The sequence below is a fragment of the Mytilus trossulus genome, chromosome 5 (genome assembly GCF_036588685.1).
Source record: "Mytilus trossulus isolate FHL-02 chromosome 5, PNRI_Mtr1.1.1.hap1, whole genome shotgun sequence".
In the NCBI taxonomy this organism is placed as follows: Eukaryota; Metazoa; Mollusca; class Bivalvia; order Mytilida; family Mytilidae; genus Mytilus; species Mytilus trossulus.
This window is the reverse complement of record NC_086377.1, coordinates 81,163,413-81,186,794: the sequence shown is the minus strand read 5'-3', so window position 1 is coordinate 81,186,794 and position 23,382 is coordinate 81,163,413. Positions and strand designations below refer to the sequence as shown.

General features: G+C 33.9%; 1 protein-coding gene across 1 annotated transcript in view; it reads left to right on the top strand.

Annotated features, from left to right (window-relative positions):
- Positions 1–514: 514 nt before the first annotated feature.
- The window catches only part of LOC134718362 (uncharacterized), a 57,368-nt gene continuing 34,500 nt past the window's right edge, over positions 515–23,382 (top strand). Inside the window, exons 1-5 of the mRNA XM_063580859.1 lie at positions 515–532; positions 1,619–1,705; positions 6,631–6,729; positions 7,486–7,587; positions 13,752–13,841. Of these exons, the coding sequence (XP_063436929.1) occupies positions 515–532; positions 1,619–1,705; positions 6,631–6,729; positions 7,486–7,587; positions 13,752–13,841 (396 nt within the window). The remainder of the gene's footprint in view (positions 533–1,618; positions 1,706–6,630; positions 6,730–7,485; positions 7,588–13,751; positions 13,842–23,382) is intronic.

The window sequence follows — 23,382 nt, the reverse complement described above, 5'->3', positions numbered from 1 at the left end:
AATCAACAATTTTAATTATCCAAGTAGTAAAGAACAGAAGACTGTTACACAGAATTATAAAAATCTTTAAAAGTGCAACGAAGTAATAATTAATATGATTTAAAATGACTTAACCAAGTGAACATGCATTGATGTTGTGGTATCTTTGATATACTTTACAAGAAAATGTACCATAAATACTGAAATTCAGCTCGAAAAAGTTCGTACGCTTTATGACTTGTGATTTGATTCTTCAATGCAGGTCATCATCGTCACAGGTTGACAGGTATGTCTTAAGCTTAAATGTTGTGTCCATACTTGTTCAACTGTTCAGGGTTCGACCTACATTGTATGCAGGAAAAACCAGTTTGCTGTCACTTGACAGCCTCTTGTTCTTATTGTTGAAGGCCGTACCGATGCCTATAATTGCTTACATCCACTTCATTTGAACTTAAGTGGATAGTTGTCTCATTGGTAATCATATCTCCTTATTTTAATAAATATACAATGATTTCATTTTCTTTTACAGGATATAATGGCAAGTTGGGATAAGGTAAGTTTTTCTTCTTAAAAGTCATTGTCATGTGACCTATGTCATGTGTCCCATGTTGTCTATAAACTGTACATAAAGATACAGGTGTGTAGTATTCTCAGAGTCAGTCAGTGTCATGTGACCTATAAAATGTATGTCATGTGATCTATGTTGTCTATAAACTGTACATAAAGATACAGGTGTGCAGTATTCTCAGAGTCAGTCAGTGTCATGTGACCTATGTCATGTGACTTATGTTGTCTATAAAATGTACATAAAGATACGATACAGGCGTGCAGTATTCTCAGAGTCAGTCAGTGTCATGTGACCTATGTCATGTGACTTATGTTGTCTATAAAATGTACATTAAGATACAGGTGTGTAATATTCTCAGAGTCAGTCAGTGTCATGTGACTTATGTCATGTGACCTATGTTATAAAGATACAGGCGTGCAGTTTTCTCAGGGGGAGAACAGGAGAAATCAAAATGACTACAGTGAACAGAATTTCAATATACAAAATTCCAGGAGACAAAAAAAAAGAAACGTAAGATATTGTAGGACATTAACAACTCTTTAAGTCGAAGAGAATCTGACAACGCCATAGAAAAAAATGAAAAACAATCAAAATTCAACAGTCTACATTAGTCATTTCAGGGCCTTTTATAGCTGACTATGCCATATGGGCTTTGATCATTGTTGAAGGCTGTACAGTGACCTATAGTTGTTATTTTCTGTGTCATTTTGTCTATTTTGTAGAATTGTCTCATTGGCAATCATACCACATCTTCTTTTTATATTCAAAACATTACATAAAAAACTAAAGACCGAGCAACACAAACCTCAACAAAAACTAAAGACCGAGCAACACAAACCTCAACAAAAACTTAGGCTGATCTCCAAACTGATACATAATACAATTGTCTACAGACTTTTCTAAAAAAAAAACTCTGAAATTATACACAACAATTTCACTCCTTCTTGGTAATCACTGTATTTGGTATAAACTGTTGAAACTGTAAAAATGTAGTTGTTAATTTCAATTATTACATTTATAATACATTTGTATGTTCTAGAGGAAAATGTAAAAGCTTTGTTTTGCTTACAGAAACTTCTTACAGCTGCAAGGCAGGGGAATATAAAAGAGGTAGAATTATGTGTAAAGAACAGAGCTAACTTGGAATGTAGAGATTCTGTAAGTAAAGTAAAATGTTTAACACATTTACAGATATTTATTATATATAGTACACATAATGTGGATCAGTTAAACACTGCCCTTGTTAGTGTTAGTGATTCAGTGTACATTCTAGTTATTGCAAATACTCTTGTCTTCAAAATATTAAGAAACATAGTATTATGATATATTGTGATTAACTTTATTACACTGATGAAAACCACTCCAGTTTGTATGTCAAAGAGTTGCTGTCTGATACTTCGAAACTGTATACAACTGAAATATTGTGATTTACTTCATTACACTTAACATAGTATTCTACACAAAAAACATTACTTTGGTTCAAAATAAATCTTGCATGACCATTACTTGAGACATGACACCTGATCATTCAACTTTCATTAACCACTCCTGTACTAAACATGACATGTGACACCTGATCATACAACATGCATTAACCACTTCTGTACTGAACATAACATGTGACACCACATCATACAACATTCATTTACCACTCCTATACTGAATATGACATGTGACACCTGATTCTACAACATTCATTAACCACTTCTGTACTGAACATAACATGTGACACCTGATCATAAAACCTGCATTTACCACTCTTGTACTGAACATGACATGTGACCCTTGATTATACCACATACATTTACCACTCTTGTATTGAACATGACATGTGACACCTGATTATACAACCTGCATTTACCACTTTTGTACTGAACATGACATGTGACATGCAGCATTCATTACCCATTCCAGTTTACTCATTCCAGTACTGAACATGACATGTGACACCTGAACATACAACATGAATTTACCACTCTTGTACTGAACAAGACATATGACACCTGAGTATACAGCATTCATTTACCACTATTGTACTGAACATGACATGTGCCACCTGATCATACAACTTTAATTAACCACTCTTGTACTGAACATGACATGTAACACCTGATTATACAACATTCATTTAACACTCTTGTACTGAACATGACATGTGCCACCTGATCATACAAATTTCATTTACCACTCTTGTACTGAACATGACATGTAACACCTGATCTTACAACATTCATTAACCACTCCTGTACTAAACATGACATGTGACACCTGATCATACAACCTGCATTTACCACTCCTGTACTGAACATGACACGTGACACTGATCATACAACCTGCATTTACCACTCCTGTACGGAAAATGTAATGTAACACCTGATTATACAACATGCATATATACCACTCCTGTACTGAACATGACATGTGACACCTGATTATACAACATTCATTTACCACTCCAGTACTGAACATGACATGTAACACCTGATTATACAACATTCATTAACCACTCCAGAACTGAACATGACATGTGACACCTGATCATACTACTTTCATTTACCACTCCAGTACTGAACATGACATGTGACACCTGATTATACATCATTCATTTACCACTCTTGTACTGAACATGACATGTAACACCTGATCATACAACATTCATTTACCACTCCTGTACTGAACATGACATGTAACACCACATCATACAACATTCATTTACCACTCCAGTACTGAACATGACATGTGACACCTGATTCTACACCATTCATTTACCACTCCTGTACTGAACATGACATGTGACACCACATCATACAACATTCATTTACCACTCCTATACTGAACATGACATGTGACACTTGATCATACAACATGTGACATAGTCAACACCAACATGTGACATAGCAATGACACTCTTATGCTCAACACCAACATGTGACATAGCAATGACACTCTTATAGTCGACACCAATATGTGACATAGCAATGACACTCTTAACCTTAACACCAACATATGACATACCAATGACACTCTACATCAACACCAAACATTTGACCTATCAATGACACTATTTACCTTAACACCAACATATGACATACCAATGACACTACATCAACACCAAACATTTGACCTATCAATGACACTATTTACCTTAACACCAACATATGACATACCAATGACACTCTACATCAACACCAAACATTTGACCTATCAATGACACTCTTTACCTCAACACCAACATATGACATAGCAATGCCACTCTGATAGTCAACACCAAAATGTGACATAGCAATGACACTCATATGCTCAAAACCAACATGAGACATAGCAATGACACTCTTATAGTCAACACAAACATGTCACTTAGCAATGACACTCTTATACTCAACACTAACATAGCAATGACACTCTTATAGCCAACACCAACATGTGACATAGCAATGACACTCTTTACCTCAACACCAACATGTGACATAGCAATTACACTCTTATAGTCAACACCAACATGTGACATAGCAATGACACTCTTATAGTCAGCACCAACATGTTACATAGCAATGACACTTTTATAGTCAACACCAACATGTGACATAGCAATGACACACTTTACCTCGACACCAACTAGTGACATAGCAATGACATTATTACACTCAACACTAACATAGCAATGACACTCTTATAGCCAACACCAACATGTGACATAGCAATGACACTCTTTACCTCAACACCAACATGTGACATAGCAATGACACTCTTATAGTCAGCACCAACATGTTACATAGCAATGACACTCTTATAGTCAACACCAACATGTGACATAGCAATGACACTCTTATAGTCAACATCAACATGTGACATAGCAATGATAATCTTATAGTCAACACCAACATGTGACATAGCAATGACACTCTTATAGTCAACACCAACATGTGACATAGCAATGACACTGATATGCTCAACACCAACATGTGACATATCAATGACACTCTTTTAGTCAACACCAACATTTGACATAGCAATGGCACTCTTATAGTCAACACCAACATATGACATAGCAATGACACTCTTATACTCAACACCAACATGTGACATAGCAATGACACTGATATGCTCAACACCAACATGTGACATAGCAATGATACTCATATGCTCAACACCAACATGTGACATAGCAATGACACTCTTATAGTCAACACCAACATGTGACATAGCAATGACACTATTATAGTCAACACCAACATGTGATATAGTAATGACACTCATATGATCAACACCAACATGTGACATAGCAATGACACTCTTATAGTCAACACCAACATGTGATATAGTAATGACACTCTTATAGTCAACACCATCATGTCTCTTAGCAATGACACTCTTATAGTCAACACTAACATGTGACATAGCAATGGCACTCTTTACCTCAACACCAATCTGTGACTTAGTAATGACACTCTAATAGTCAAAACTAACATGTGACATATCAATGACACTATTATAGTCAACACCAACATGTCACTTAGCAATGACACTCTTATAGTCAACACTAACATGTGACATAGTAATGACACTCATATGCTCAACACCAACATGTGACGTAGCAGTGACACTATTATACTCAACACCGACATGTGACAAAGGAATGATACTCTAATAGTCAACACCAACATTTGACATAGAAATGACACTCTTATAGTCAACACCAACATGTGACATAGCAATGCCACTCATATAGTCAACACCAACATGTGACAAAACAATGACACTCTTATAGTCAACACCAACATGTGACATAACAATGACAATCTTTACCTCAACACTAGCATGTGACATATCACTGACACTTTTCACCTCAACACCAACATGTGACATAGCAATGACACTCTTATACTCAACACCAACATGTGACATAGCAATGACACCCTTTACCTCAACACCAACATGTGACATAGCAATGACACTTTTTACCTCAACACCAACATGTGACATAGCAATGACACTCTTATACTCAACACCAACATGTGACATAGCAATGACACTCTTTACCTCAACACCAACATGTGACATAACAATGACACTATTATACTCAACACCAACATGTGACATAGCAATGACACCCTTTACCTCAACACCAACATGTGACATAACAATGACACTCTTTACCTCAACACTAGCATGTGACATATCACTGACACCCTTTACCTCAACACCAACATGTGACATAACAATGACACTCTTATACTCAACACCAACATGTGATATAGTAGTGACACTCTTATACTCAACACCAACATGTGACATAGCAATGACACTCTTATAGCCAACACCAACATGTGACATAGCAATGACATTATTACACTCATCACAAACAAGTTACAGATCACACTTATAGGCAATGCAAACTTGAAAAAAATAAACATGGCTTATTGCAGTTCTTTACTTATACTCACCACAAACATACACCATTGCTATATTACCCTTATACACAACAACTCATATGATAAGAAGCAGCTGGCAGCTGAGAAGTTGTTGAGAACAAGTTGTGTTGACTTCTTTAGTTAGATAATGTTAATTCTACAGATCTAATGTAAAACATCTTTAAAAAATAACAAATATTTGACAGAATTATATAAAGTGGGGTCTTATTTTTCTTGTCTCTTCGTACTGAATCAGAAAATATTACTCGTTTTAATGTTTCTTGAATTTTTTTTTTTTTTTAACTTTGATCATTCTACGTAATCATTGTTAATCAGACAGATTTAATGGACAACAAATATTTGTTAGAATTATATAAAGTGGGGTCTCATTTTAATTGTCTTGTCCAACTGAGTCCATTGATATAAATATTGTTTGTGTTTCTTGATAAAAGTTATTTTTTAACCAGACAGTTCTGATGGAAGTTCTGACATCTCACAATAAAACATGTTGTTTATTTGTTGTTTATGTAGAAGACAAATAAAAGTGTGACTGGTCATTTTATTCAGTTTTGACCACTGATTCATATGACATATATTTTGTTTATATTTATTACACAACAATGTCAAGTTTATGACACAAGTTTTGATGTTTGTTATATATTGATATTACAGTTTGGATGGACACCATTAATGTTGGCGGCTCTGAGAGGACACCTGGAGGTGGTGACTTACCTGGTCACTCACGGCAGTCAGTTAGAGACTACAGACCTGGTAATGATAGATATGATCACCTTACTCTGACCAAACATCACTTTATACAGAATCTACACAAAATCATGTTGTTAATCAGACAGGTTTAATCGACAACATATATTTGTTAGAATTATATAAAGTGGGGTCTCATTTTATTCGTAACACAGAACTGAATCAGATAGTTAAGGTTTTATTTTGTTTCCTGATGAAAAATCATTTTGTAAACATCTGATTTTAATGAGAAGTTGATGAGAAAAAGTTGTGTTAACTTCTTTAGTCAGATAAATCTTATGTGAAACATCTTTTAAAAATAACAAATACTTGACAGAATTATATAAAGTGGGGTCTTATTTTTCTTGTCTCTTCGTACTGAATCAGAAAATATAACTCGTTTTAATGTTTCTTGAAAAAAGTTTTTTTTTTTCAACTTTGATCATTTTACTGAATCAACATAAAATCATTTTGTTAATCATACATGTTAAATAGACAACAAATACTTGTGAGACTTATATAAAGTGAGGGTTGCTATTATTTGACTTGTTACATTTATATAATTCAGAGTTTACTATTTTTTTACCTGTTTTGTTTCACTGAATCAGAAAATATACATTGAATTTATATATCTTAATCTACCATTTAATAGTTTATACACAAATATAATTGGATATTTTCTTACCCGATGTTATATTTCTTACATTTGGTAAATTGTTTGACTCCTCTCATGATTTTGTTATCACACACTATTAACATATTTATATTTTTATATTGTTATAGTTTGGACAAACAGCTTTACATCATGCTGCTGAGTATGGACGGATTGATGTAACAAAATGTTTAATAGATCAAGGATGCAGTCCTTGGGTGAAAACAAAACAGGTAACATTCAGTTTTATTCTTATTAGATAGATAGTTATTTTATTCTCTAAAAACGTAATACAAGTCAACAGAGAAAGTACAATTACAATATAAATACAAATACAATAGTTGAGGGTAAACAGATGCAGATAATATATAATAAAGTACAACTTTTAAGTTTATGATGAAATACCTGTATAATAAACAGGTTAAACTAAATATGAAGAAATCAGTCTGTGCTTAACGTGTACATGGAGGGACTAACCTTTTTATTAATACACTTAATGAATGAACACAGTTTTCTTAAGGAGGCTCACAGGTATAAGATTTTCAAAAAAATTAAACAATAATTTTTCATTACAAATTTTATTTATTACCTTAAGTAGTTATTACTTTATCATTATGGTACAAGAATCATTCCAAAAAATCAATTCTTGTTGGCCTCAGGTGACTTTTAAAATGTAGATATAATTGAAAAAGCTCCAAATTATCTCCCTTTGGTGCAAAAATGCCATTTTTTGGCATTTAAATAGAAATATCTTAAATTTACTCATTGGTGACCTATATTTTTTATTGTTGTTTTCGAAAAAGCTGTACATGAACTAAATAACTGTAAAATTTAGTTCTTTTTTTTATTTCGATATTACAACTATTTCCCCTATTAGGTCAACAGAAAAAAGGACATTAACAAAAATGTATACTTCTTTCGAAGGCAGATTGTGAGTGTAAATGAACGGTGATCCCATTTTTTAGCTCACCTGGCCTCCGGCGTTAACTTTTACAAAAATCTTCTCTGAAACTACTGGGCCAAATTTAACCAAACTTAGCCACAATCATCATTGGGGTATCTAGTACAAAAATTGTGTCCGGTGACCCCGCCAACCAACCAAGATGGTCGCAATGGCTAAAAATAGAACATAGGGGTAAAATGCAGTTTTTGGCTTATAACTCAAAAAACAAAGCATTTAGAGCAAATCTGACGTGGGATAAAACTGTTTATCAGGTTAAGATCTATCTGCCCTGAAATTTTCAGAAGAATCTGACATTCTGTTGCTAGGTTGCTGCCCCTGAATTGGTAATTTTAAGGAAATTTTGTTGTTTCTGGCTATTATCTTGAATATTATTTTAGATAGAGATAAACTGTAAACAGCAATAATGTTCAGCAAAGTAAGATCTACAAATAAGTCAACATGACCAAAATGGTCAGTTGTCAACTTGACCACTTTAGGAGTTATTGCCCATTATAGTCAATGTTTAACCATTTTTCGTAAATCTTAGTAATCTTTTAGAAAAATCTTCTCCTCTGAAACTACTCGGCCAAATTAATTGAAACTTGGCCACAATCATCATTGGGGTATCTAGTTTAAAAATTGTGTCCGATGACCCGGCCAACCAACCAAGATGTCCGCCACGTCTAAAAATAGAACATAGGGATGAAATGCAGTTTTTGGCTTTTAACTCAAAAACCAAAGCATTAAGAGTAAAACTGACACTAAGTAAAGTTGTTGATCAGGTCAAGATCTATCTGCCCTGGAATTTTCAGATGAATTGGATCATCGGTTGTTAGGTTGCTGCCCCTGAATTGATAATTTTGAGGAAATTTTGCTGTTTTTTTGTTATTATCTTGAATATTATTATAGATATTGATAACTGTAAACAGCAATAATGTTCAGCAAAGTAAGAACTAAAAATAAGTCAACATGACCAAAATAGTCAATTTACCCCTTAAGGAGTTATTGCCCTTCATAGTAAATTTTAAATAATTTTCACAATATTTGTAGATTTTCACTAACATTTTCCACAGAAACTACTGTTATATGTTACTGTTAAAATGTTTAGTAAAGTAAGATCTACAAACACATCACCATCACCAAAACACAATTTTGTCATGAATCCATCTGTGTACAATGTTTAATATTAACATAGACCAAGGTGAGCGACACAGGCTCTATAGAGCCTCTAGTTTTAAATTAAAAAAATGATTTAGACCCATGAGCCCCCTTAAAACTGATTATTTTTTGTCGAGCCTGCGACTTTAATCTCAGAAAGCTCGGCATAGGGATAGTGGTAAAGCAGTGGCGGAGGCGTTAGCTAACTTCTTAAAAGCTTTATATTTAAGAAGGAGGAAGACCTTGATGCTTCATACTTTGTATATGGATGCCTCATGTTATGAAGTTTCCGCCAGTCACATGTCCAATGTCCTTGACCTCATTTTCATGGTTCAGTGACTACTTGAAAAAAAAAATGTTTGTAATGTTAAATTATGTTTTATAAATAAAGTATAACTATATTTGGTATGTGCGTACCTTGCAAGGTCCTCATGCCCGTCAGACAGTTTTCACTTGACCTCAACCTACCAACACACCTAACACCAATCCTACATTACTGACACAACTACCATCTCATCATACTCTACCAACACACCCTACACCAATTCTACACTACTGATACAACAACCATCTCATCATACTCCGCCAACACACCTAACACCAATCCTACATTACTGACACAATGCTACCTCATTATACTCCACCAACTCACCTAACACCAATCCTACATTACTGATACAACTACAATCTCATCATACTCCGCCAACACACCTAACACCAATCCTACATTACTGACACAACGACCATCTCATTATACTCCGCCAACACACCTAACACCAATCCTTCATTACTGACACAACGACCATCTCATTATACTCTGCCAACACACCTAACACCAATCCTACATTACTGACACAACGACCATCTCATTATACTCCACCAACTCACCTAACACCAATCCTACACTACTGATACAACTCCAATCTCATCATACTCCGCCAACACACCTAACACCAATCCTACATTACTGACACAACGACCACAGGGTTGGCAAAAACCCGGGTTTTATGAGTATTGCCCAGCCCAGTGGGAGATACTGGGAAAACCCGGGTTTTACTGGGTTTTAGTGGGTAATACTGGGCAATACTGGGTAATATAAAATACTAGTCTGAATTTTATAGAGGATTCAGTGATCAAACACAAATTTTATACATTTAAGATATATATAACCTTTTTTGTTTGTCTGGATTCAGGTAAACCTGTTCAAATGTAATTCATAAAGCAAAAAACTTTTTTTTAAATAAATATAACTCCTATTAAAAATTAACAATTACAAAAATGAATTACATGTAAGAAAAAATACATTTAATTAAAGTATACATATGTACTGTCACTAATTAGTAAGTAATTATTCTGATTATAATGCAGATTTGTTTATGTAACAATAATCAGCCCTTTCAATTTTATTGTGTTTTTCAAGTGTTAATGGCATGACCCCTTAGGGTGTTTATTTAGCAATATGACAAATGTATGAATGTATAACATTTAAATAAACAATTCACTTCAACATTGCAATATTTTTTTTTCAAAGTATGGATTATTGAAACAATGATTTGTGCTTATGTACAAATCTTGTATTCTGGCTACATAGAAGGGAATGAAATTGAATTTTTCATTCTTTTAGAAATGACTGTCAATGGTTATCTGTATAAAAAGTGTATATTTAGCAGTAATACTATTAAACTACACCAAGACTTTACTATTTTACATTAAAATAAGCTTAAAAAATCATATTGCCCAGTAATGCCCACTATTCCCTATTTCTGGGAGTATTGCCCAGCCCGGGAAAACCCGGGTTTTCCCACCCGGGAATTCCCGGGCGGGTAATACTTTGCCAACCCTGAACGACCATCTCATTATACTCCGCCAACACACCTAACACCAATCCTACATTACTGACACAACGACCATCTCATTATACTCTGCCAACACACCTAACACCAATCCTACATTACTGACACAACGACCATCTCATTATACTCCGCCAACACACCTAACACCAATCCTACATTACTGACACAACGACCATCTCATTATACTCTGCCAACACACCTAACACCAATCCTACATTACTGACACAACGACCATCTCATTATACTCCGCCAACACACCTAACACCAATCCTACATTACTGACACAACGACCATCTCATTATACTCTGCCAACACACCTAACACCAATCCTACATTACTGACACAACGACCATCTCATCATACTCCATCAACACACCTAACACAAATCCTACACTACTGAGACAACTACCATCTCATCATACTTCACCAACACACCTGACACAAATTCTACATTACTGAGACAACTACCATCTCATCATACTTCACCAACACACCTAACACAAATCCTACATTACTGACACAACTGCCATCTCATCATACTCCACCAACACCTCTTACTTCCATCTAATCACATTCCACTAATGCACCTCACACCAATCATACACTAGTTAACAAAACTACAATCTAATCATACTCCAACAACACACTTTACTACCATCTAATCACATTTCACCAACAGATCTTACACCAATCATACACTGTTTACAAAACTACCATCTAATCACATTCTACCAATACACCTTACACCAATTATACACTATTAACAAAACTACCATCTAATCACATTCCACCAACACACCCTACACCAATCATACACTACTAACAAAACTACCATTTAATTATACTCCAGCAACACATCTTACACCAATTATACACTATTAACAAAACTACCATTTGATTATACTCCAGCAACACATATAACTACCATCTTATCACATTTCACCCACACAACCTACACCAATCATTCGATAATTTCTTTAACAGCAAAATCTCAAATATTATTCATTGATCTCTTTATAATGACACTTCATATATGTTGTTAGTTTAGGTTCACTGGTTTTTATTTCAAGTATATATAAATAAGACAACATTCTGCATTGTAAAGGCAGGGATCTCCATGGATGAAAATTGAACGAAGGAGGAACTTTCACCATCATAAACCGTATCTACGCCGTACAGTGAAGCGCGATCGAAAGTATTTCATCCCTCTACATAAGGATAGGTGAACATGCTAATTCCTTGCTTATTTAAATTATATTTATTTGAATTTTCATTATAAATACTATATAAAAGTATATATATTTTCAATAATTGCCGTTTGTAACCCTTGAAAGGCCAAGCCTTCATGCCCCCTCCCTTTCCCTTAGTCGAGAATGACCAATAGCTATCACGAAGGTCCCCATGTAGTTTTCTTGCTATTTTTGGTTATTGTTATGGGGGTTAAAAATCATGTGGAGCTTATTTTTCACGAACACTATCAAATTCAGAAGTCATGAACCCATTACCGGTATGGCTGGTTTGCAGCAACGACAAAACGAGTCGTACAGGTTATGTAAAAGGTTAAAAAGATTTGCAAAGCAAACGTTGTCAAATGAAAAGTTTTGTAATGACTTTATCTAGCAAATCAATGCTATATGCAACATGCATCTTTCGAGTCTGAATAGAAACCGAAAACGTGGACGTATTAATTTGATTGTAAACTACGAAATGAATTCGGAATAACGATACAATATTTCTTTACAGGAAATATTAAAAGTTTTAACTTTTTAACTTTTAAAGTAATTCTATATTATTGTTACAATACAGCAGTACTCGAGTTATTTGCGATGAAATAATAACTACTGTTTTACGTCTTATTTTATACTTCTTAAAAAGGGGGATGCTGATTGCGTAAGTCAAAATAAAAGCACGTGTTCGACTTGTTAAACTTTGTTACTGGATTATTAATATATTTATTTAATCTGAATTATCATTAGCATTTGCGGAAACATAGTTAAATAATTCGACAAATGAATCTTCAGATAATATTCTCCTGTCTGGTTTGTTGATCTACCTGTACAAGCTCAGGTACAAGTGATTAGCGATTTTAATCCCGATATCCCTCAGGCGTTAGAATTGTATTGGATTATACTATAAAAAAAAGCCCGAGGGTTATGCAATTACATGCATTTGATTATAATTGATAAAAAAATGGTGTCAGGCTATAAAAACGATTACAGTTTTGAACGATGGCGGAAGACAATTGAACGATGGCGCGGGTCATTTGACGATGGCGAAAGACATTTGAACGATGGCGGGGCGCCATCGTTTAACAGGCCATGGAGATCCCTGATAGGTAAAATTAATGCAACAGTTACCTATTATTTAATGTTTTACAGTTTTTGAAATAAAAGATATATATATATATATATAATTAATGAAATATGATTTGATTGTATTTCAGGGTAAGACTCCTTATGATCTGGTAAAAATAGAAAGCTATGATGATGAAGAGAGAAAAAGGAAGAAGAAAGAAGTGATGGACTTCCTTAAGGTAAATAGTCTTGTCTTACTTTAAAAGATATTCACAGATTATAAGAGACAACACAGACTTGGTACAAAGAAATTACAATAAAACAGTTGCCTGTAGTTTTCAATGTCATTGTAGTAATTTTTGTCAGTTAACAATGTAAGTTGACAATTCCAAGCTTGTTGCCTAATATACATGTTGGCATATGTGAAAGACAAATGTTTAAAATCTGTGTTCTCATCTGTTGGATGTCTCTTATTTTTTATACGCCACATATTATGGTATACAAATGTCCAGTGTCTGTCCGTCTGTCCGGTGTAAACATGTCGCACCATAACTTGAAAACGCCTTATTTAAATTTCATGAAACTTAATATTGTAGTTTCTTATGATGGTCAAATGATCTGTATACTTTTTGGTAAAAATAAGATTTAAACTTTTTGAGTTACCGCACTTTGTAACTAAAACAGTGGTGTGATTCTTTTTCACATGTCGCACCGTATCTCAAAAACGATTCTTGATTATTGTTTAAAACTTTACACACTTCTTAGTTACATTAATCTCATTATCTGTATACTTTTTGGTGATGATTCAAAGTTTTATTTTTGAGTTATTTAGTATTTTGTAAAAAAGGGGGAGTTTTTTTTTTACATGTTGCGCCGTATCTCAAAAACAATTTATGATTATTGCTTAAAACTTTACACACCTCTTTGTTATATTAATCTAAAGATCTGTACACTTTTTGGTGATGACTCAAAATTTTATTTTGAGTTATTGAGTATTTTGTAAAAAAGGGGAGATTATCTGACTATTGCTCAGAATGCTGGATACTTTTCACGCTAGTCTGTTTCCACACTTGTTATTGACAATGATATGTAAAAGTACGGGATGTTCTACCAATTCTTTTCAAATTTAAATATGTTGCTGATGGCAAAACGGAGATCAACTAAGGAGAGATATGGTCATTTGAAAGATCAGAAAATGGCATGACACAGTTAAATGTAGTAAAAATGGTTTGACTGTTATTGGCCAGCTTTGGTTAAGTATAAAATTGAAAGAGTTTCCGTTGTTGAGAGCAGCAAAACAAAATGAAATCCAAAAAATCAGAAGTTTGTTTATGCTCATTGGTGTGCAAAATGGAGCATATATATAGTTTTTATACGCCCTTCAAAATTTTGACGGGACGTATTATGGTATACAAATGTCCGGTGTCCGTCCGTCCGTCTGTCTGTCCGTTTGTCTGTCCGGCCTAAACATGTCGCACCGTAACTTGAGAAAGACTTATCCAAATTTCATGAAACTTAACATAGTTGTTTCTTATGATCATCAAATGATCTGTATACTTTTTGGTGAAAATTAAATTAAAACTTTTTGAGTTACAGCACTTTGTAACTAAAACAGGGGTGTGTTTTTATACGACCGCAAATTTTGAAAAAAATTTCGTCGTATATTGCTATCACGTTGGCGTCGTCGTCTGCGTTGTCGTCGTCGTTGTCGTCGTCCGAATACTTTTAGTTTTCGCACTCTAACTTTAGTAAAAGTGAATAGAAATCTATGAAATTTTAACACAAGGTTTATGACCATAAAAGGAAGGTTGGTATTTATTTTGGGAGTTTTTGTCCTAACATTTTAGGAATTAGGGGACAAAAAGGGCCCAAATAAGCATTTTCTTTGTTTTCGCACCATAACTTTAGTTTAAGTGAATAGAAATCTATGAAATTTTGACACAAGGTTGACCACAAAAGAAAGGTTGGGATTGATTTTGGGAGTTTTGGTTTCAACAGTTTAGGAATAAGGGGCCAATAAAGGGCCCAAATAAGCATTTTTCTTGGTTTTCACACAATAACTTTAGTTTAAGTAAATATAAATCAATGAAATTTTAACACAATGTTTATGACCACAAAAGGAAAATTGGTATTGATTTTTGGAGATTAGGACCCAACACTTTAGGAATAAGGGGCCAAAAAGGGGCCCAAATAAGCATTTTTCTTGGTTTTCGCACCATAACGTTAGTATAAGTAAATAGAAATCTATGAAATTTAAACACAAGGTTTATGACCATGAAAGGAAGGTTGGTATTGATTTTGGGAGTTTGGTCCCAACAGTTTAGGGAAAAAGGGGCCCAAAGGGTCCAAAATTAAACTTTGTTTGATTTCATCAAAATTGAATAATTGGGGGTCTTTGATATGCCGAATCTAACTGTATATGTAGATTCTCAACTTTTGGTCCTGTTTTCAAATTGGTCTACATTAAGGTCCAAAGGGTCCAAACTTAAACTTATTTTGATTTTGACAAAAAATGAATCGGTTGGGTTCTTTGATATGTTGAATCTAAAAATGTACTTAGATTCTTGATTATTGGCCCAGTTTTCAAGTTGGTCCAAATCGGGGTCCAAAATTAAACTTTGTTTGATTTTTTTTTTCATCAAAAATTGAATCTTGGGGTTCTTTGATATGCCAAATCTATCTGTGTATGTAGATTCTTCATTTTTGGTCCTGTTTTCAAATTGGTCTACATTAAAGTCCAAAGGGTCCAAAATTAAACTAAGTTTGATTTTAACAAAAATTGAATTCTTGGGCCTCTTTGATATGCTGAATCTAAACATGTACTTAGATTTTTGATTATGGGCCCAGTTTTCAAGTTGGTCCAAATCAGGATCTAAAATTATTATATTAAGTATTGTGCAATAGCAAGTCTTTTCAATAGCACAGTATTGTGCAATGGCAAGAAATATCTAATTGCAAAATATTGTGAAATAGCAAATTTTTTTTTAATTAGAGTTATCTTTCTTTGTCCAGAATAGTAAGCAAGAAATATCTTATTGTGCAATAGCAAGAATTTTTTTTAATTGGAGTTATCTTTCTTTGTCCAGAATCAACTTTTAAAAATCTTTGTTATATACAATATACAATGTATATTCACTTTTTACTACCAACTGATAAATTTAAATAATCTTTACCATTCAGTGATAACAAGCAGTTTTTTTACATCTTAATATTTTATGATGTATTTAAATGAGTAGTTATTGTTGCAAACTCCATTAGAATATTTTAATTGAGATTAGTTTTGGAATAAGGGAAAGGGGGATGTGTTTAAAAAATTGGGTTCAATTTTTCTCATTTGAAATTTCATAAATAAAAAGAAAATTTCTTCTAACATTTTTTTGAGAGGATTAATATTCAACAGCATAGTGAATTGCTCTAAGAGAAAACAAATATTTTAAGTTCATTAGAACACATTCATTCTGTGTCAGAAACCTATGCTGTGTCAACTATTTAATCACAATCCAAATTTAGAGCTGAATCCAGCTTGAATGTTGTGTCCATACTTGCCCCAACCGTTCAGGGTTCAACCTCTGCGGTCGTATAAAGCTACGCCCTGCGGAGCATCTGGTTTTCACATGTCGCACCGTATTTCAAAAACGATTCTTGATTATGGCTTAACACTTTAAACACTTCTTAGTCATGTTAGTTTTATTAATCTTAATATCTGTATAATTTTTGGTGATGATTCAAAATTCTATTTTGAGTTATTGAGTATTTTGTAAAAAGGGGGAGGTTTTTTTTACATGTCGCACCATATCTCAAAAACGATTTATGATTATTGTTTAAAACTTAAGACATGTCTTTGTTATATTAATCTAAAGATCTGTATAAATTTTGGTGATGATTCAAAATTTCATTTTTGAGTTATTGAGTATTTTGTTAAACAGGGGAGGTTTGTTTTACATGTCGCGCCGTATCTCAAAATAATGTATGATTATTGCTTAAAACTTGACACACTTCTTTGTTATATTAATCTAAAGATCTGTATACTTTTTGGTTTTGATTCCAAATTTTATTTTAGTGATATTCATTTTTTTGTAAAAAAAACAAGGTTTGGGGTTTCACATGTCCCACCGTGTCTCAAAAACAATATATGGTTATTGCTTGAAACTTTCTCAGAAACTATTGATGATTATTGCATAAAACTTCCACACAAGACATCGGGCGTATCATGCGCTCATGGCGCAGCTGTTTATTGTTTTGTCTCAGTCTTTTTGTCCCTTGTCCAAAACTAATGGCTTCCAGATACCTTCACTACCCTTGGCTGCTAGATTAAAATGAAACTTTTGTAAGAATGTACATAAAGGAAGGTTTACAAAGCGTATTGATTCTTGGATAAAAAAGACTTTTGTAAGAATGTACATAAAGGAAGGTTAACAAAGCGTATTGATTCTTGGATAAAAAGACTTTTGTAAGAATGTACATAAAGGAAGGTTTACAAGGCGTATTGATTCTTGGATAAAAAGGTCTGTAAGAATGTACATAAAGGAAGGTTTACAAAGCGTATTGATTCTTGGATAAAAAGGTCTGTAAGAATGTACATAAAGGAAGGTTTACAAAGCGTATTGATTCTTGGATAAAAAGACTTTTGTAAGAATGTACATAAAGGAAGGTTTACAAAGCGTATTGATTCTTGGATAAAAAGACTTTTGTAAGAATGTACATAAAGGAAGGTTAACAAAGCGTATTGATTCTTGGATAAAAAGGTCTGGTGTTTCAAAGTCATTGATACATAATTGAAAAAAGGAGTTCTGGATTGTAACTTCAGTTTCCTTGGCAGCTGATTGATTAGAAGGAAATTTTAACAGTTGGAAGATATTTGAAGGGACAGAACCCCCATATCTAAACGAAATATTTTATACAGTAAATAAGTTGATAAAATATGTATATCAACCAAGTTTTAAAAATCAGAGTTGGGGAGAAGTGCTTACATGTACAAATAATATACATAATTTAAGAGATCTGTTGTAAATAGACTATTTTCATATTACTGACTTTTGACTCCGGATATATGTTCCATTTTTGTCTCGCCTGTGACGAAAGTCGCAGAGTGAGACATAGGTATTACTATCCAGCGGCGGCGTAAACTATTTGTATAAAACTTTATATTTCAGAAGGTAGAAGACCTGGATGCTTCATACTTTGTATGCAGATACCTTATGTTAGGAAGTTTCCATCTGTCATATGTCCATTGTCCTTGACCTCATTTGCATGGTTCAGCGACTGCTTGAAAAAAAATATGATTTTTTTGTATTGTGAATTTCTCACTTATGAGTAAAAGGATATATTTGGTATATGGGTTCCTTGCAACGTCTACGTGTCCGTCAGATAGGGTTCACCTGACCTCCACCTCATTTCATGGATCACTGATCAAGGTTAAAGTTACGTGTCGGTGATTAGGTCCGTTTCTCGGATACTATAAGCAGTAGGTCAGCTATGTATGGTGTATAGAATAATTGTAAGGGGTACATATCAGTCTGGCAGGTTTCATCTGACCTTGACCTCATTTTCACAGTTCATTGGTCAATGTTAAGTTTTTGTGTTTTGGTCTGTTTTTCTAATACTATAACCAGTAGGTCAACAATATTTGGTGTATGGATTAATGATTGTAAGGTGTACATGTCTGACTGGCAGGTGTCATTTGTCCTTGACCTCATTTTCATGGTTCATTGGTCAATGTTAAGTTTTTGTGTTTTGATCTGTTTTTCTAATACTATAAGCAATAGGTCAACTATATCTGGTGTATGGAATGATTGCAATGTCTACATGTCTGTCTGGCAGGTGTCATTACTTGACCTAATTTTCATGGTTCATTGGTCAATGTTAAGTTTTTATGGTTTGGTCTTTTTCTTGTATACTATAAGCAATAGGTCAACTATGTTTGGTGTATGGAATGATTGTAAGGTGTATATGTCTGTCTGGTAGGGTTCATCTGACCTTGACCTCATGTTTATGGTTCATTGGTCAGTGTTTAGTTTTCCTGTTTAAGTGTGCTTCTTAGATACTATAAGCAATAAGGTCAACTTTATTTGATGCATGGAATGATTGTAAGGTGTACATGTCTTTCTGACTTGGTTTATATGACCTTGACCTCATTTTCATGGATCATTAATAATTTTAAGTTTATGTGATACTTGTAGTGAAACTTTATCTTTAGGACTATCAACATAAAACCAATCATGGTTAGTAAAGCAGGCGAGACATTTCAGTGGGTGCACTCTTGTCAGAATTATTCCGTGTTACTTTTCTAAAAACCATATATACTTATATTGGGTGAATGCCCCCCAGACTAGGCAAGTTAGTAGAAGAGACCCTTTGTCTATAATTTTGAAAACCATTATAAAGAGAAAATCTGATAAGAGCTTAAATGATCAGGATGTTGAGCTCTGCCAATTGTCTATACTTGTCAAAACCGTCAGATGACTTCTTGTAGGATTAAATGCCCTCAAATGACAAATTTTACCATTTTTAGCTCACCTGGCCCGAAGGGCCAAGTGAGCTTTTCTCATCACTTGGCGTCCGGCGTCCGTCATGGTCGTCGTTGTCCGTCGTCGTTAACTTTTAAAAAAATCTTCTCCTCTGAAACTACTGGGCCAAATTACACCAAACTTGGCCACAATTATCTCTGGGGTATCTAGTTTAAAAAAATGTGTGGCGTGACCCGCCAAACCAACCAAGATGGCCGCCATGGCTAAAAATAGAACATAGGGGTAAAATGCAGTTTTTGGCTTATAACTAAAAAAACGAAGCATTTAGAGCAAATCTGACATGGAGTGATATTGTTTATCAGGTCAAGATCTATCTGCTCTAAAATTTTCAGATGAATCGGACAATCCTTTGTTAGGTTGCTGCCCCTGAATTGGTAATTTTAGGGAAAATTTTGCTGTTTTTGGTTTTTATCTTGAATATTATTATAGATAGAGATAAACTGTAAACAGCAATAATGTTCAGCAAAGTAAGATTTACAAATAAGTCAACATGACCAAAACGGTCAGTTAACCCCTTTAGGAGTTATTGCCCTTTAAAGTAAATTTTTAACCATTTTTTGTAAATTTTATATATCTTTTACGAAAATCTTCTCCTCTGAAACTGCTGGGCCAAATGAATCCAAACTTGGCCACAATCATGTTTGATGTATCTTGTTTAAAAAATGTGTGGTGTGACAGGCCAAACCAACCATGATGGCCGCCATGGCTAAAAATAGAACATAGGGGTCAAATGCAGTTTTTGGCTTATAACTCAAAAACCAAAGCATTTAGAGCAAATCTGACAGGGAGTAAAATTTATCATCAGGTCAAGAGCTATCTGCCCATACATTTTCAGATGAATCAGAGAAACAGTCGTTGGGTTGCTGCCCCTGGATTGGTAATTTTAAGGAAATTTTGCTGTTTTCGGTTATTATCTTGAATATTATTATAGATAGAGATAAACTGTAAAGAGCAATAATGTTCAGCAAAGTAAGATTCACAAATAAGTCAACATGATCAAAATAGTCAATTGACCCCCTAAGGAGTAATTGTCCATGTTTATAGTAAATTTTTAACTATTTTCATAAAATTTGTAAATTTTTACTACCGGTAACATTTTCAACAGAAACTATTGGGGCCAAGTTCATTATAGATAGTGATAATTGTAAGCAGCAAGAATGTTCAGTAAAGTAAGATGTACCACCATCACCAAAACATCATTTCGTCATGAATCCATCTGCTTCCTTTGTTTAATATTCACATAGACCAAGGTGAGCGACACAGGCTCTTTAGAGCCTCTAGTTTTGATTTTTGCCTACTATCTTGAAAACTATAATAGATACAGCGGTGAAGATGATGAACAAGACAAGTTCTACAGATACATGAAGGTCAACATGGTCAAAATTGTCTATAGACTCCTTATTAGAGTTATTGCCCTTCGCTGACCAATCTTTCCGTTTTTTGCCTTCTATCTTAAAACTATATTAGACAGATAGAAAATTAGCTAGGCAAAAATGATCAGCAAAAGAAAATCTACAATGAAGACAATATGGAGGAAATGGTCAGATGACTCTTTTTGGAGTTATTGCCCTTATCGCCCTTAGTCAAGATCTACTAACAATTCAAATGTTGCCGATATAGTTAAGTAGACTGACTCTTTATAGGAGGGATAGCCCTTAAATGAGGATTTTGTTTATCTTCTTTTGTGTTTTGAGCAAAAACTAAAGAAGTTAGAGAGAAACTAAACAGGCTAAATGATAAGCAATACAAGATCATCTAAACTGATTTTTGTCGTGAATTCTATTCTTGTCTACAATGTTGGAGAGTGTCCGTTGTTGAATATGCACATAGACCAAGGTGAGCGACACAGGCTCTTTAGAGACTCTAGTTAAAAGTTATCTAGTAAATACAATCTAGTTAATCCTGCAGCCATATTAATTTTTATGCAAGGAGAAGTATTTAGATATATATTGAAATTCTCAAAACAGAAAGAGTTGTTCAACATGTTCAACAAGAAAAAAAAGATATATATATATATCTGTCATTTGTGGATAGATGTCTTATTGGCAGTCTTACCCCAGATGTCTATAGTTTTATACCATATTCATTATACATGTATTAGAATATTATTATTAGGATATTAGTAAAACTTTATAAAACAAATTCTCTCAATAATACAATAAATATGTCTCCTGTCTTACACACTTGATAATATATAAATTAATGCATAAATATGCTGTCTAAATTTTTCTTCACTGTAAAAAGTTAAGAAGACACTTTAAATATCACTATTTTGAACTAAATGTGCATACACACTTATTCAAAATGGTGGAAATTCTAATGCAATGTACTTACCAAAAGATGTTTCCATAAATATTTGTTAAAACATCAATCTTCCTTAATCCAAAAGTCATGCCACCAGAAGAATACACTGCACTATGCAATGTCTATACAGTTATTAGTAAACATCCATTGTAAAATTCTTATTTTATTTATGATAGCTAGAAGACATCTTTGCTTGCCATGTGTATGCTCAAGCCCAGTTCAAATTTTAACTTTGTTTGAGGTTTTTTAGGGTATTGTGACAGTGTGATCCCTTTAACATTTGCCCCTAATAATAACTATTAATTACCAAAATCTTGAATATTTGATATATCTTATAATAAAAAAATACTGTTTGTTTTTTTATTTTTATGTTATGAGTTATAGTTAAGTAAATACCTGTAGAAAAATGTATAAAAACATGTGCTTCCCTTAATTTTGGTTCAGTTGAGGGCCAGTTCAGCGACATCTATCAAACATACAGTGCTTGGCAAAGTTTGAGTTGAGCTATAAAATTGAGAATGGAAATGGGGAATGTGTCAAAGAGACAACAACCCAACCATAGAGCAGACAACAGCAGAAGGTCACCATCAGGTCTTCAATGCAACGAGAAATTCACGCACCCGGAGGCGTCCTTCAGCTAGCCCCTAAACAAATATATACTAGTTCAGTGATAATGAACACCATACTAAACTCCAAATTGTACATAAGAAACTAAAAGTTAAAATAATACAAGACTAACAAAGGCCAGAGGCTCCTGACTCGGGACAGGCGCAAAAATGCGGCGGGGTTAAACATGTTTGTGAGATCTCAACCCTCCCCTTATACCTCTAGCCAATGCAGAAAGGTAAACGCATAACAATACGCATTAAAATTCAGTTCAAGAGAAGTTCGAGTCTGATGTCAGAAGATGTAACCAAAGAAAGCTGCTCAACACCTAGCCCTCACCTAT